At 37.1% G+C, this 14,512-nt stretch overlaps 1 protein-coding gene across 1 annotated transcript; it reads right to left on the bottom strand.

The window, feature by feature from the left end:
• Positions 1-471: 471 nt before the first annotated feature.
• On the bottom strand, positions 472-1,938 carry LOC140893344 (reticulon-like protein B5). Its single transcript, XM_073302399.1, has 5 exons — positions 1,809-1,938; positions 1,383-1,563; positions 1,058-1,199; positions 906-975; positions 472-656 (listed from the first exon to the last, which is right to left on the bottom strand). Exons 1-5 carry the CDS (start codon positions 1,930-1,932, stop codon positions 484-486), a joined length of 690 nt encoding a protein of 229 aa, XP_073158500.1. The 5' UTR covers positions 1,933-1,938; the 3' UTR covers positions 472-483.
• Between the last annotated feature and the right edge of the window lie 12,574 nt (positions 1,939-14,512).

Below are 14,512 nucleotides of genomic sequence, written 5' to 3'. Positions count from 1 at the left end.
TTAGGGGTATTTCGGACCGGACTAGTGACCGGTTCCCGGTCGAACCGGTCGAACCGGCCGGTCCAGTCCGGTTTTTAAAACACTGGAACGAATCAAATAAATAAAACAATAATATCACAATAAAAAAAAATATATCAAAGAAACTAATTAACATCAAATCCGATAATGACAAAGAAAGAGGGAAATCAAACCTGATGATAACATTGTTGAATTTAATTGAAAATAATGCAGGAAAAATAAAAATAAAAGATAACAAAAATTGAATGAGGTGAAAAAAATTGTGTATCGACGTTCATTAATTTGCAAATTAAATTTTATAATCATTCATAAGGCATTCAAGTTTGATACTCTAACAAGCAAACATATGAAGTAATTAATTATTAACCGAAATGATGTGTTAGATGAACAAGTGGTATACTGTCGCAATTAGAACTAGCATAAGAATAAATTCTAAAACACAAACAACTTTCTTATCATTTTTCTTCACTGCTGCTTACTGCCGGCCATGAAAGGAACTTTTGGCAACTTTTGAAGAACCTTTTCATCCAGCGAGCTGTATTGTCTCTTGAGTTTGGCCGTGGCCTTTCGCGCATAAGAATCGACTTGATCTTCGTTTTTCTCGTAGAACAGAGGCATGGTCAATAGCATCACAAACACTACGGATACAGAATGCAATTAAAAAACATTGATCAGTCCATATAATTAATTGACTCGTTCTCATTATACTAGTGATGGAGAGTGAGAGTGCTCAAGGGGAAATAAGTCATTTTAGCACATAGGACTAGTTATTATTTATGATTTCTGGAGAAACGACAACACAAAAAAAACTCCCACGCAGGTCCTATGAAACTATTAACCGATCGATCACTTCATGAGGATTTTGGCAGAGGGGAAGAGATACTCACTCATATACACAAGAGTCAAGAAGTCGAACCAGCCGCCGATGACAGATACCAACCATAATCCTAGAATTGTCTGTTCATTTTAGAGTTAGAACATGACATATATATAGTATAGTATGAAAGTAAGTGGATGATATATGAAACGAAAAGCTTACATATAAGAATTTCTTTAAATCCTTTCCCAATGCCACTTCCCTAAAGATGGAAAATGCCTTGTTGCATCGGTCCCTTATCAATAGTGCGATGCTCTCGCACAATTCCTCCGGTAATGACATCTCCGGGAACTCAAAAGCTGACCTATCCAACAAAGAAATGAAGTAATTCATATATATGAAGTTGATATATCTGACCCAAAACACACAATATAAGACGAAGGAAGGGGTGCCGCCGTGTAGCCTAGATACTAGGCGAGTCACGATTAGGCTTCATGTTCGAGTACTGTCCATGTAATCGAAGATAAGCACAAAAAAGTAAACTAACTTCTTGACGAAAAATGAGAGGTTGGACCACAAGAAGAGAGTGGCGAGAGTGAATATCAGAGAATGACACACAAATGGAATCAAATGATAGCCGATGCGTTCGAAGAGGAGCCATATGACAGTTGATCCAGCTAGCAAAGCTCCTGATATCTGCTTGTTACGCCACAGTATAACATCCGCAGCTGTAATCAATAGATAAAAATACACTCTCAATTTTATATGTTAAAATTTTCCTATCTTAGGAATCCATTTTCCAAAATGAGTTTTTACAGGAATGACCAATGACATGCACATAAACTTGAAAATACGAGCATGTCTATATGCTTTAATTTTGAGAAAAGACAGTCGCAATGAATTTAGTGTAAATTGGATAAAAAATTTTGAAACATGAAACAAAAAATAAGAGCAAAATAAAAGAGAGACATACGAATGCCACCACCAAGGGAGGTGTGCACCGGTTTCTGCCTCCCAAATAGGTGAAACTTTCCGTGATTCCCATCTTCATTTCGAGCCCTTTCATCAGACGCTTCCGAATAATCCGAACCCGGCATCTTACATGAATTTTTTCTAGCTCGTACCCTGCAAGAAGATATTAAATTCAACAACATTAACAGTCCCTACGAACCAAAGAGTGCATGCAGATTAATTCAATAAAAGCAATAACTTAGATGCATCAATCTTGTCAATTAATGCATTATATGCCAACAATTCAAAAGGTATATACGAATCTTGATTACTTTTGGATCTTGATTTGGTAAGAGATAGTGTGGAGGATCGGATTAAAATTTATCTTCTTTTTTTTGGGAGTAATCAAGGAAAGTATATTCATGTAGTTGAGTGTGAAATATTCAAAGAGCCTAACCAAAAGCGAGAATCTCATGTTACCATTCTTTCTTAACCATATGTCTCCCCAAATTGTCGGGCTATATATTTTAATATATTTCCTCTTTTTGCATGAATTTCAAATAGGTGATTGAATTTGAAGAGACATGCTATATAAAGGATAATTTCACATGAATCTCTACAGAGTGTCAAATAGTATTTAGATCGGACTGACCATTTTTTTAAAGTTTACAGATTCGATTGTTGGTTTGATTATAAAAGCACTTATTTAAAGTTAAAACTCCTTATGCTAACCAACTTTAGGAAAGTTCATAATTCCGAAAATGTACTTTAATCAATTAAATCCATATATTATATTACAAGTATATTTTCATCATATCTCTTATGCCCTAACATTTCAATTTAAAAAAATCGATAACCTTATTTAAAATTTTTGAAAAAGAAGCATTTTCCCCACATTTTTTTAAAGATCACATGTATGTGTGTGATAAGATGCTAGCATTAATAAATAAATATAGGGTTAATTGTCAATCACTCCCTAAACCAATTTCTAACTTATTTATAAATTTCTACATAAATAAAACTTACTTTCAACTCCCTGGAGAGAGAAACTTTTGTTTATAAATACCAATTATACTTTTATCTCTTAAAATTCATAAATAAAAAAAATGAGAGAATGGATAATAATAAAAACAAAACCAATCCAAATAGTATATATATAAAAATTCAAATATTTAAAATCAAAGAACATAAATCATATCATATACATGCTTATGTTGATACAGGAGCAAGTATGTGTTTAGGAATCAAACATATACTTCCAAATCATTATAGGAAGAAATATGATAAAGGATTAAAAGTTCGAATAGGAGATGGATCAATAATCATGCTTGATACAGTAGCAGAAAAATTAAAAATAGAAATTGAGGAAACAAAATTTGTAATACCCATTATATACCAATTAGAATCAGGAATGGACATTATAATAGGAAATAACTTTTTAAGAGAATATCTTCCTTTTACACAATTTGAAAATCACATAACTTTAAACAAAGGATCATCAATGATTTATATTCCTAAAATACGAACAGCATTTCGTGTAGGAAATGAAGGATTTACAAAGAATTTTCATAAACGAAATACAAATCCAATAGAACTAAAAATAAAAATATTTTAACAATTAATCATGAAAAAAAATAATGAATAAATTTCATGATATTTGTTCTGAAAATCCTCATGACAAAATTAAGAAAAGAAAACAATTCATTGCTTCAATAAAACTTAAAGACCCTAATATCACAATCCGTGAAGCACCAAGAAGATGCAACATGGATGATGTAAAAATATTTAAAAAAGAGGTTCAAGAATTACTAAAACTTAAGATAATCATCCCAAGCAAGAGTCCACACTCTTCACCAGCCTTTTTATGTCAGTAAGAAAGACACTGATAAGAAAAGAATGGTAATTGATTATCGAAAAATGAATAATGCAACAATTATGGATGGATATTACATCCCAAACAAGAATGATTTACTATCTTATATAGGAGGAATGAAATATTTTTCCAGTTTAGATTGTAAATCAGGATTCTGGCAAATTCAGCTAGAACCACAAACACAATTACTTACATCATTCAGTTGTCCAAAAGGACAGTATCAATGGACTGTATTACCTTTCGAACTTAAACAAGCACCAGGTATCTTTCAAAGATATATGGATGAATCTTTTAAATCATATGTAGATTTTTGTTGTGTTTATATAGATGACATATTAATTTATTCAAAAACACTAGATCAACATTATAAAGACCTCATGATAGTATTAGATATTTGTCATAAAGATGAAATTATACTTTCTGAAAAAAAAAGCACAATTGTTTAAAATAAAAATAAATTATTTAGGATTACAAATAGAAGATGGAAAACATTGTTTACAACAGCATATACTTAACAAAATTCACGATTTTCCTAGTGAAATCAAGGATAAAGATCAATTAAGAATATTTTTAGGATTATTAACTTATTCTGGAAATTACATTAAGAAACTTGCAGAAATCAGAAAACCTCTTCAGACAAAACTTAAACAAGACTATAAGTGAAATGGTCTAAAGAAGATACTAATTATATTGACACTATTAAAAAGAAGATAATTAGTAATATTTCCGAATTATATTTTCCTTCAAATAAAGACATAATAATAATTGAAACAGACGCCTCAGATGAATACTGGGGAGCATGTTTAAAATCTTATACAGGAGAAAGAAATTTAGAAGAACTTACTAAAACAGCTACTAGGAATAATGAAAAATTATGTAATTATACATCAGGAACTTTTCAAGGTGCACAACTAAATTATCATTCAAATGAAAAAGAATTATTAGCTTTAATATATACAATTAGAAATTATGAGATTTATCTTATTTCTAAACCATTTTTAGTAAGAACGGATAATATGAATTTAACATATTTCAAGACAATAAAAATATCAAGAAATGCAGGGAGAAATGCAGCAAGGTTAATTAGATGGCAATTGGAATTGAACCATTATCAGTTCGAGATCCAGCATGTCAAAGGAACGGACAATTCATTACCCGACGTATTAACAAGAGAACTTCATCCAAATTATACTATCCGTAGTACCAGAATAACAAAAGAGATCCTAAGTGATCCAGAAAATGACTGTGAGTCATCCGAACATGCCTTAAAAAGCATGGGGAATATAAATTGATGAAATGAGATTTATATTCAGAAACATGAATTACTCTATGAGTAAAATAATCAATCTCATGAAGATTGGTTCAATTCTTGCAAAAGAATTCATAAATGCAATGATACGCATAATAAAACTATCTGAATTACTCACAATAAAGAGTTAAATTTCTAACCATTTTATATATATATAGTATATATATATAAATATATATTTTTCTTGTGCAGGATGGAGCAATTAGATCAATTAAAAGAACAATTGATTGACATAGATGAAGAAATTCAGATTCTTCAACAAAGGAAAAAGAATATAAATGAAAAAATTCAGAGGATAAAAGAAAATATGTCAATCTCGTCATCGTCATCTGTTGGAAAACTGGCGAGTTCCCAGACCAATTACGATTGATACCCGGTGCAGCGGAAGTTTAAAAATTTTTTCATGGAACGTTTCCATGGTATGGGTATCAACCGTTCATCGATTGAATTACGTGTGTGTAAAATTTAAATAACAATTAAATAAATTTTACCTCAAATCTCGCAACGAGATTAATGGACACCAACAGAACAATTCTGCTCTTGTTGTCTCTCCCTGGAACCGATGAACGCCTTCAATCAGGTCCACGAACAGAGGTTTAATCCCTCTGATAGATTGCACTAGAAAATCTATCAGAAGTTTTCTGCGAAGAGATTACACGAATCTGATTCGTTATTCCTGACCGCGATTCAAAATCACAGACCGGAATTTTCTCGGGCAGAGCAAAGGGAGGGGACGGCCGATCGGTTTTGAGAGGGTCTAGGGTTTTCGAAATTTTCTCTCAAAATTTATGACCTGTTCTGTGTAATTTCTGTACTGAAATAACTTATTTATAATGCAGGCCACTAACACCTTAGGGCCCATTAATCATAAGCTGGGGCCCGACAAGCAAAGCCCGCTCGTTCAGAAATTAATATAAAATTCATCGTGACTCCGATTGATGAAACGATTTCACCAATGTGCACAGAAACCATTTCTGCACGTTTTAAAGTCAAAATAAATTTTCCTGAATCCGAATTCAGTGGTTTCCAAAAATGTCCATCCCTATGTCATTTTAGGAAACCCTACTCCCTTACTCTTAATTAAGAAGTCCAACTCCTTAGTTCATTAAATTTAACTCTTTAAATTTAACTATCTCAACGGGGATTAAAACTCCATTACACTGTGTGACCCTCAATGGTTCAGGGATACAGCTAGCCGTGGGCTCACAACTCCTTGTGACTCGGAACAACACTTTCCGACTTGCCCAACGAATCATGGTAAAGCGCCTAGCAACATCGCCCCATGATTCCCTAGGTATCACTGATAGTGCCTACAAGAACCAGTAGATTTTGGTTAGCGTACAGTACGGTCCCTTCATCCATATATCCCGATCGAATCAACAACCATTGGTATATCGAGAGTCGCTCAAGATTCGATAACTATGCAATGCATCTTGAAGATCAAATTAGTGACATCGCATGTGCTACTAAGAAACCATTTCTTAAATCACATCAAGTACTCTGGCCAGAGATTTGTCACACTAATATCTCCTCAGATCGCATAGGATATCCACACTCGCAAGTATGTGGTGAATCCTTGACAACAATGCATTGACTCCTATATGTGTCGTAACTGTACCCAATCTCGACACCTGATGACCCCCTCAGAGTCGGTAAACGAGTCAAAGCACAGTACTAGCATATAGAGTCTCCATGATGTTTCAAGTCGTAAGGACTAATGGTGTACAACCAAAACCGCGGACTTTATCCACTCGATAAGTGATAACCACTTGGAAAGTCCGGATAGGGTAGTTCGACTATTCATCCTATGAATATCCATTTGCATGCTTCGAACATCTCCATGTTCCCTACCAATGAAACGTGGTACTCCGCATCGCAAATGCTAGTCTCAAACTCGAGCGATCCTTATCCTTATTATCGGACGGCTCAATCGACTAGGAACGGTTTTAGAATATACAGTGACTATAAGATGTATTTCATGATAGACATCTCCATGTTCTACCACATCTTACATACACTATAGTATATTCAAGGTCTTTATCAAAACAACAATAGTATATCACAATATAACAATATGAAGTAATATAAAGTCATTGCCATAAAAGTGTAAATAATATTAAACAAAAGATTGTTTATACAAAGAGTCAACAAAGCCCATAGCCACACAGTTGGCTCACTGGGCACCCACTCTTACAATCTCCCACTTGCCCTATAGCCAACTAGTCATACTACGTAGACCCATTGCTTCGCGATGTTTGTCAAACAATGGTCCTGGCAAAGGCTTAGTAAGTGGATCAGCGATATTGTCTGCAGAGGCCACTCGTTCGACACTGATGTCTCCTCTTTCCACAATCTCCCGGATTATGTGGTATTTCCTCAGTACGTGTTTGGATCTTTGATGAGACCTTGGTTCCTTTGCTTGAGCAACGGCACCCGTGTTGTCGCAGTACACCGGGACTGGACCAACAAATTCAGGAATGACGCCCAACTCTTGGACGAAATTCCTCATCCAAACGGCCTCTTTAGCAGCAGCTGATGCTGCAATGTATTCAGCCTCAGTGGTGGAATCCGCTGTGGTGTCCTGCTTGGAACTCTTCCAAGAGACAGCACCGCCATTGAGCATGAACACAAATCCAGAGGTTGACTTCGAGTCATCCACATCACTTTGGAAGCTAGAGTCGGTATAGCCTTCCAGTTTGAGTTCTCGTCCTCCATAAACCATGAACATATTCTTAGTCCTTCGCAAGTACTTAAGAATGTCCTTCACGGCTTTCCAATGCATCTGACCAGGATTATACTGATATCTGCTCGTGACACTCAGAGCAAATGCTACATCCGGTCTGGTAGATATCATCCCATACATGATACTACCTATAGCTGACGCATATGGTACATGTGTCATATTCTCTATCTCTGCATCAGTCTTGGGACACATAGACTTGGATAGAGAAACTCCATGACACATGGGTAGATGTCCTCTCTTGGACCCATCCATTGAAAACCGTTTCAATATGGTATCGATGTAGGTTGATTGAGTGAGTCCTATCATTCTCTTAGATCTATCCCTATAGATCTGTATCCCAAGAATGTAGGATGCCTCACCCAAATCCTTCATCGAAAATCTACCTGATAACCATATCTTTGTTGACTGCAACATCCCTACATCATTCCCAATGAGTAGGATGTCATCAACATAAAGTACTAAGAATGTCACCGCATCCTTAACTACTTTCTTGTACACGCAAGGTTCCTCCGGGTTCTTGATGAAACCAAAGTCTTTAATTGTTTCATCAAATTTCTGGTTCCAACTTCTTGATGCTTGTTTTAGACCATAAATTGATCTCTGAAGCTTGCATACCTTATGCTCGCTTCCCATGGATGTGTACCCCTCAGGCTGCTTCATATAGATTTCTTCCTTAATGTCTCCATTAAGAAAAGCAGTCTTCACATCCATTTGCCATATCTCATAGTCATACCATGCAGCTATGGCAATAAGGATTCTTATGGACTTGAACATTGCAACTGGTGAAAAGGTTTCGTCATAGTCAACTCCTTGCCTTTGAGTATAACCTTTAGCCACCAATCGCGCCTTGTAGGTCAATACCTTACCATCAGGCCCAAGCTTTCTTTTGTAGATCCATTTACACCCTATTGGAACAATTCCATCGGGAGGATCCACTAAAGTCCAGACTTGGTTAGTATGCATCGAATCCAATTCTGACTGCATAGCTTCAAGCCATAAATTCGAATCCGCATCAGAAATTGCTTCCTTGAAGCTTCTTGGATCACATCCAATGTCGGGTTCATCTTGACCCTCTTCAAGAAGAAGACCATATCGAACTGGAGGTCTAGAAGTCCTCTCGGATCTTCTAGGTGCAGGCGTGTCCAGCAATGGTTCCTGAGGTGTGGGATCGTTATTTTGTATTTCGGGTTCTTCTCGAACTTCTTCGAGTTCCATCATCTCGCCTTTCTTATCCAATAAGAACTCCTTCTCCAAGAAGGTGGCATTCCGCGAAACAAACACCTTTGTTTCAGCAGGATAATAGAAATAATATCCGATTGAATTCTTCGGATACCCCACAAAATAACACAGGCTGGATCGACTATCCAACTTATCTCCCACTGTCCGCTTCACGTAAGCAGGACATCCCCAAATCCTCAAGTACGAATACTTAGGAGCTTTGCCATTCCATAACTCGTATGGTGTTTTGTCCACTGCTTTAGTGTGGACGTTGTTCAACAACAATACCGCCGTTTCAAGCGCATAGCCCCAAAACGAAGGTGGAAGCTCAGTGAAGCTCATCATAGATCGAACTATGTCCAACAAAGTTCGATTAATACGCTCCGATACACCATTAAGCTGTGGTGTCATAGGAGGAGTCCACTGAGAGAGAATCCCATTCTCTTTCAGATAGTCCAAAAACTCGGTACTCAAGTATTCTCCACCTCGATCCGATCGAAGTGCTTTAATACTTTTACCTAGCTTGTTTTCTACTTCAGCCCTGAATTCTTTGAACTTTTCAAATGCTTCAGACTTATATTTCATTAAATATAAATACCCATACCTTGAATAATCATCAGTAAAGGTAATGAAGTAGGTGTGGCCATGTTGAGTCCCTACTCTAAATGGACCACAAACATCTGTATGGATCAAATCCAACAGATTCTGACTACGCTCAGGTTTCCCCTTAAAAGGAGATTTAGTCATTTTTCCTTTTAGGCAGGATTCACAAGTAGGTAGAGAGTTAATATCAGACATATCAAACATGCCCTCTCCCACTAGCTTGTTCATCCTCCTTGAGGAAATATGACCTAGTCTAGCGTGCCAAAGGTTTGCCGGGTTTTGACTATCGATTTTCCTTTTGTTTGTTGTCGCCGGTTTGTCAATACAATTCACTGGAACGTCTTTTAGTTTTAAATTGTATAGATCGTTTTCAAGTTGTCCATTTCCAATTAAACATTCATTCTTGTAAATATTGCAAATCCCATTCACAAAATTACAAGAATAACCATCTCTATCAAGCATAGAAATAGAAATAATGTTTTAATTAAATCTGGAACAAATAAAACATCTATCAAAAGTAACTTAAAACCGTTCTGCAAAAAATAAATATTTCCCATAGCTATGGATTTAACTCTGGAACCATTCCCGAGCCTTGACTGGGTCTCACCCATCCTTATCCTATTACTTCTTGTTATCATTTGCAACTCATTGCAAATATGAGATCTACATCTGGTATCCAATACCTAAGAAGTAGTATTAAGAAAAACATTTATTTCAATGTAAAACATACCCTTTGCAGTTCGCAACTGCTTGGGGTATTCCTTGCAGTTACGTTTCCAATTACCGGGTTTCTTGCAGTGATGGCAAACTTGTTTAGACTTGTCCAATTTTTCATGTAACATTTGGCCTTGAGATCATGGTCCAACCATTTCTCTAATTCGGCCAACCTTTCGGCAGTTACATTAGCCAGGGCTGTTTTCGGAGAAGCCTTTTCTAACACTTAGAAAATCTTTTTCCGAACTTAGGACAATCTTAACTTATGGAATCATTCTGTATTGTTTGCGTCAATTAGTTTGTTTTGTTCGAGGATCGAGAATAAAGGATTTCGCGAATTCATTGTATGAAATACTGAAAAGGAAAAACAGACATATATCAATGATTGTTTAACAATTTACTAAGACATAAAATAGGCGAATTTAATTTTATGAATCTCACTCCCACTATTTTAACGATTTCACCACCCTCTAGTGAAAACGGGAAACTTTTTCCTTAGTGAGAACATGGAGTCCAATTGACAAACTTATGGTCCCGAATAATATCAGCCAACCATAATTCTCAAAAGGTAGAGCCCAATTGCTTCCAAAGCAACCCCCATGTATTTACCTCATGTCCAATAAGGGCCCAATAATATGACGCCGTTTAAAGTGACATGTCAAGATGACCCATCAATATTAAGTTGTGATGGACGGTCGCCATGTGGATCCCCAATAATATGAGCCGATCCCATGGGAGTTCCACCCAACTTACAACATTTGTCGATCCAATGTACAGCTTTCCGACGAACGGGCCCCCCCAATAATATGAGCCGGACCGTATCCGCGGGTAGCATCACATACATTGACCGTTGATGGAAGGTAGGAACATTTAAACAATATTTAAATTTCCTTTATTTATCTTGATATAAATTTTAAATCATATTTAAAATGAGGGATTTTATTTATAAAAATATTTGTCTCATCATTTTTAATTTATTGCATGCATTGCCGGATTCACGCAATTTATGTCTAAACATGCATACAATCATAATATCACATATTATATAGGATGATCGATTCCATTTCTAATTGACCCGTGGTTGCCAATCACGGGTCTTAGTCCAATCCTAGGTAATATGCAGTATGCAAATGCAATCCTATTACATATGCTTCCAATTTACATTTCTTCAGTCTTCATTGTCTGCTGGGCCCACCATCTTCAAATCTTGATCTCCCACTAAATCTAATGTATTTACAATTAAATAACAATGACAAGTAGGGGATACATTTTTAGGGGGTGGGAACGGGCTATAAACCAAGCCCACTTTTATTACATATGACATTCATATCGGGCCATAAACCAGGCCCATTAATAAAACCAACAACAATAAAGACAAAATGTAAATTCCTAACATACACCTACAAAATTGGTCATGGCAATCGATCATCCTTATCCAATAACATTTAATTCAAAATTAATTTATTGGATAACATGCTGTGGCATTTCAAATTTTAAACAAGATAAAATCATATTTTATATATAAAATCACATTTCACATATAAAATCATATTTTATCTCCATATCAAATAAAATCATATTTTATCTATAAAATCCAATTTTACAAATAAAATCATATTTTATCTAATATATCATAAGATCATATCTTATCATCAATTGTACCAAAATAATTGATTTCAAAATTCAATTTACGGATAAAATATTAAAATTTTCCAAAAATTCAAATTTATCCAAAATCAATTTTAAAATTTACGGACTCGAACAATTCGATCCGAAATCTCGTGAACCAATCAAAAACAATTTTTGACCGGACCAAAAATAAAATTTTAAATATTAAAATTAATAAAAATATAATTTTTCCCGCGGGCCACCCGGGACACTCCCGGGTTGGCCCGCACCCGGGGCGCGGGCCGGGGGCAGCCCGGCTGCCCCCTTAGGGCAGCGCCTGGCGCCGCCCCTGGGCGGCGCCGAGCGCCGCCCTGCGCAGCGCCTGGCGCTGCGCTGGGCGGCGCCGAGCGCCGCCCCTGGGCAGCGCCGAGCGCTGCGCTGGGCAGCGCACCGCGCTGCCCTGGGCGGCGCCGTGCGCCGCCCTGGGCGGCGACGGTCGCCGCCTTGGGTGGCGCCGTGCGCCCCCTTTGGGCGGCGTCGTGCGCCGCCCGGGGCAGCAACAATTGCTGCCCCACCGGGCAGCGATCCAATCGCTGCCCGGGTTTTGCCCCGAAAAAAAAATTTTTTATTTAAAATATTTATTTTGTTTCAAAAACCGAGACTCAAAAATTTTGTACAATTGATTAATTCAATCGATTGATCTGAGCAACCTGGCTCTGATACCACTGTTGGAAAACTGGCGAGTTCCCAGACCAATTACGATTGATACCCGTGCAGCGGAAGTTTAAAAATTTTTTCATGGAACGTTTCCATGGTATGGGTATCAACCGTTCATCGATTGAATTACGTGTGTGTAAAATTTAAATAACAATTAAATAAATTTTACCTCAAATCTCGCAACGAGATTAATGGACACCAACAGAACAATTCTGCTCTTGTTGTCTCTCCCTGGAACCGATGAACGCCTTCAATCAGGTCCACGAACAGAGGTTTAATCCCTCTGATAGATTGCACTAGAAAATCTATCAGAAGTTTTCTGCGAAGAGATTACACGAATCTGATTCGTTATTCCTGACCGCGATTCAAAATCACAGACCGGAATTTTCTCGGGCAGAGCAAAGGGAGGGGACGGCCGATCGGTTTTGAGAGGGTCTAGGGTTTTCGAAATTTTCTCTCAAAATTTATGACCTGTTCTGTGTAATTTCTGTACTGAAATAACTTATTTATAATGCAGGCCACTAACACCTTAGGGCCCATTAATCATAAGCTGGGGCCCGACAAGCAAAGCCCGCTCGTTCAGAAATTAATATAAAATTCATCGTGACTCCGATTGATGAAACGATTTCACCAATGTGCACAGAAACCATTTCTGCACGTTTTAAAGTCAAAATAAATTTTCCTGAATCCGAATTCAGTGGTTTCCAAAAATGTCCATCCCTATGTCATTTTAGGAAACCCTACTCCCTTACTCTTAATTAAGAAGTCCAACTCCTTAGTTCATTAAATTTAACTCTTTAAATTTAACTATCTCAACGGGGATTAAAACTCCATTACACTGTGTGACCCTCAATGGTTCAGGGATACAGCTAGCCGTGGGCTCACAACTCCTTGTGACTCGGAACAACACTTTCCGACTTGCCCAACGAATCATGGTAAAGCGCCTAGCAACATCGCCCCATGATTCCCTAGGTATCACTGATAGTGCCTACAAGAACCAGTAGATTTTGGTTAGCGTACAGTACGGTCCCTTCATCCATATATCCCGATCGAATCAACAACCATTGGTATATCGAGAGTCGCTCAAGATTCGATAACTATGCAATGCATCTTGAAGATCAAATTAGTGACATCGCATGTGCTACTAAGAAACCATTTCTTAAATCACATCAAGTACTCTGGCCAGAGATTTGTCACACTAATATCTCCTCAGATCGCATAGGATATCCACACTCGCAAGTATGTGGTGAATCCTTGACAACAATGCATTGACTCCTATATGTGTCGTAACTGTACCCAATCTCGACACCTGATGACCCCCTCAGAGTCGGTAAACGAGTCAAAGCACAGTACTAGCATATAGAGTCTCCATGATGTTTCAAGTCGTAAGGACTAATGGTGTACAACCAAAACCGCGGACTTTATCCACTCGATAAGTGATAACCACTTGGAAAGTCCGGATAGGGTAGTTCGACTATTCATCCTATGAATATCCATTTGCATGCTTCGAACATCTCCATGTTCCCTACCAATGAAACGTGGTACTCCGCATCGCAAATGCTAGTCTCAAACTCGAGCGATCCTTATCCTTATTATCGGACGGCTCAATCGACTAGGAACGGTTTTAGAATATACAGTGACTATAAGATGTATTTCATGATAGACATCTCCATGTTCTACCACATCTTACATACACTATAGTATATTCAAGGTCTTTATCAAAACAACAATAGTATATCACAAATATAACAATATGAAGTAATATAAAGTCATTGCCATAAAAGTGTAAATAATATTAACAAAAGATTGTTTATACAAAGAGTCAACAAAGCCCAGAGCCACACAGTTGGCTCACTGGGCACCCACTCTTACATCATCCTCACCAAGAACACCAATCAAGTTAGAAACTCCACTTGACAAAATAATGGAGATGAATGAAAA

This window comes from Henckelia pumila, chromosome 3, assembly GCF_033568475.1.
Source record: "Henckelia pumila isolate YLH828 chromosome 3, ASM3356847v2, whole genome shotgun sequence".
Lineage (NCBI taxonomy): Eukaryota > Viridiplantae > Streptophyta > Magnoliopsida > Lamiales > Gesneriaceae > Henckelia > Henckelia pumila.
Note: the sequence above shows the minus strand (reverse complement) of the source record. Positions and strands in the feature narration are given on the sequence as shown.

Coding starts and splice junctions, on each gene's coding strand:
- LOC140893344 (XM_073302399.1), bottom strand. CDS start 1,932: ATGCCGGGTTCGGATTATTCGGAAGCGTCTGATGAAAGGGCTCGAAAT. Junction 1,200..1,382: donor CTCTCATTTTTCGTCAAGAA/GTTAGTTTACTT, acceptor TTTGTTGGATAG/GTCAGCTTTTGAGTTCCCGG. Junction 657..905: donor CTTGACTCTTGTGTATATGA/GTGAGTATCTCT, acceptor CTGTATCCGTAG/TGTTTGTGATGCTATTGACC.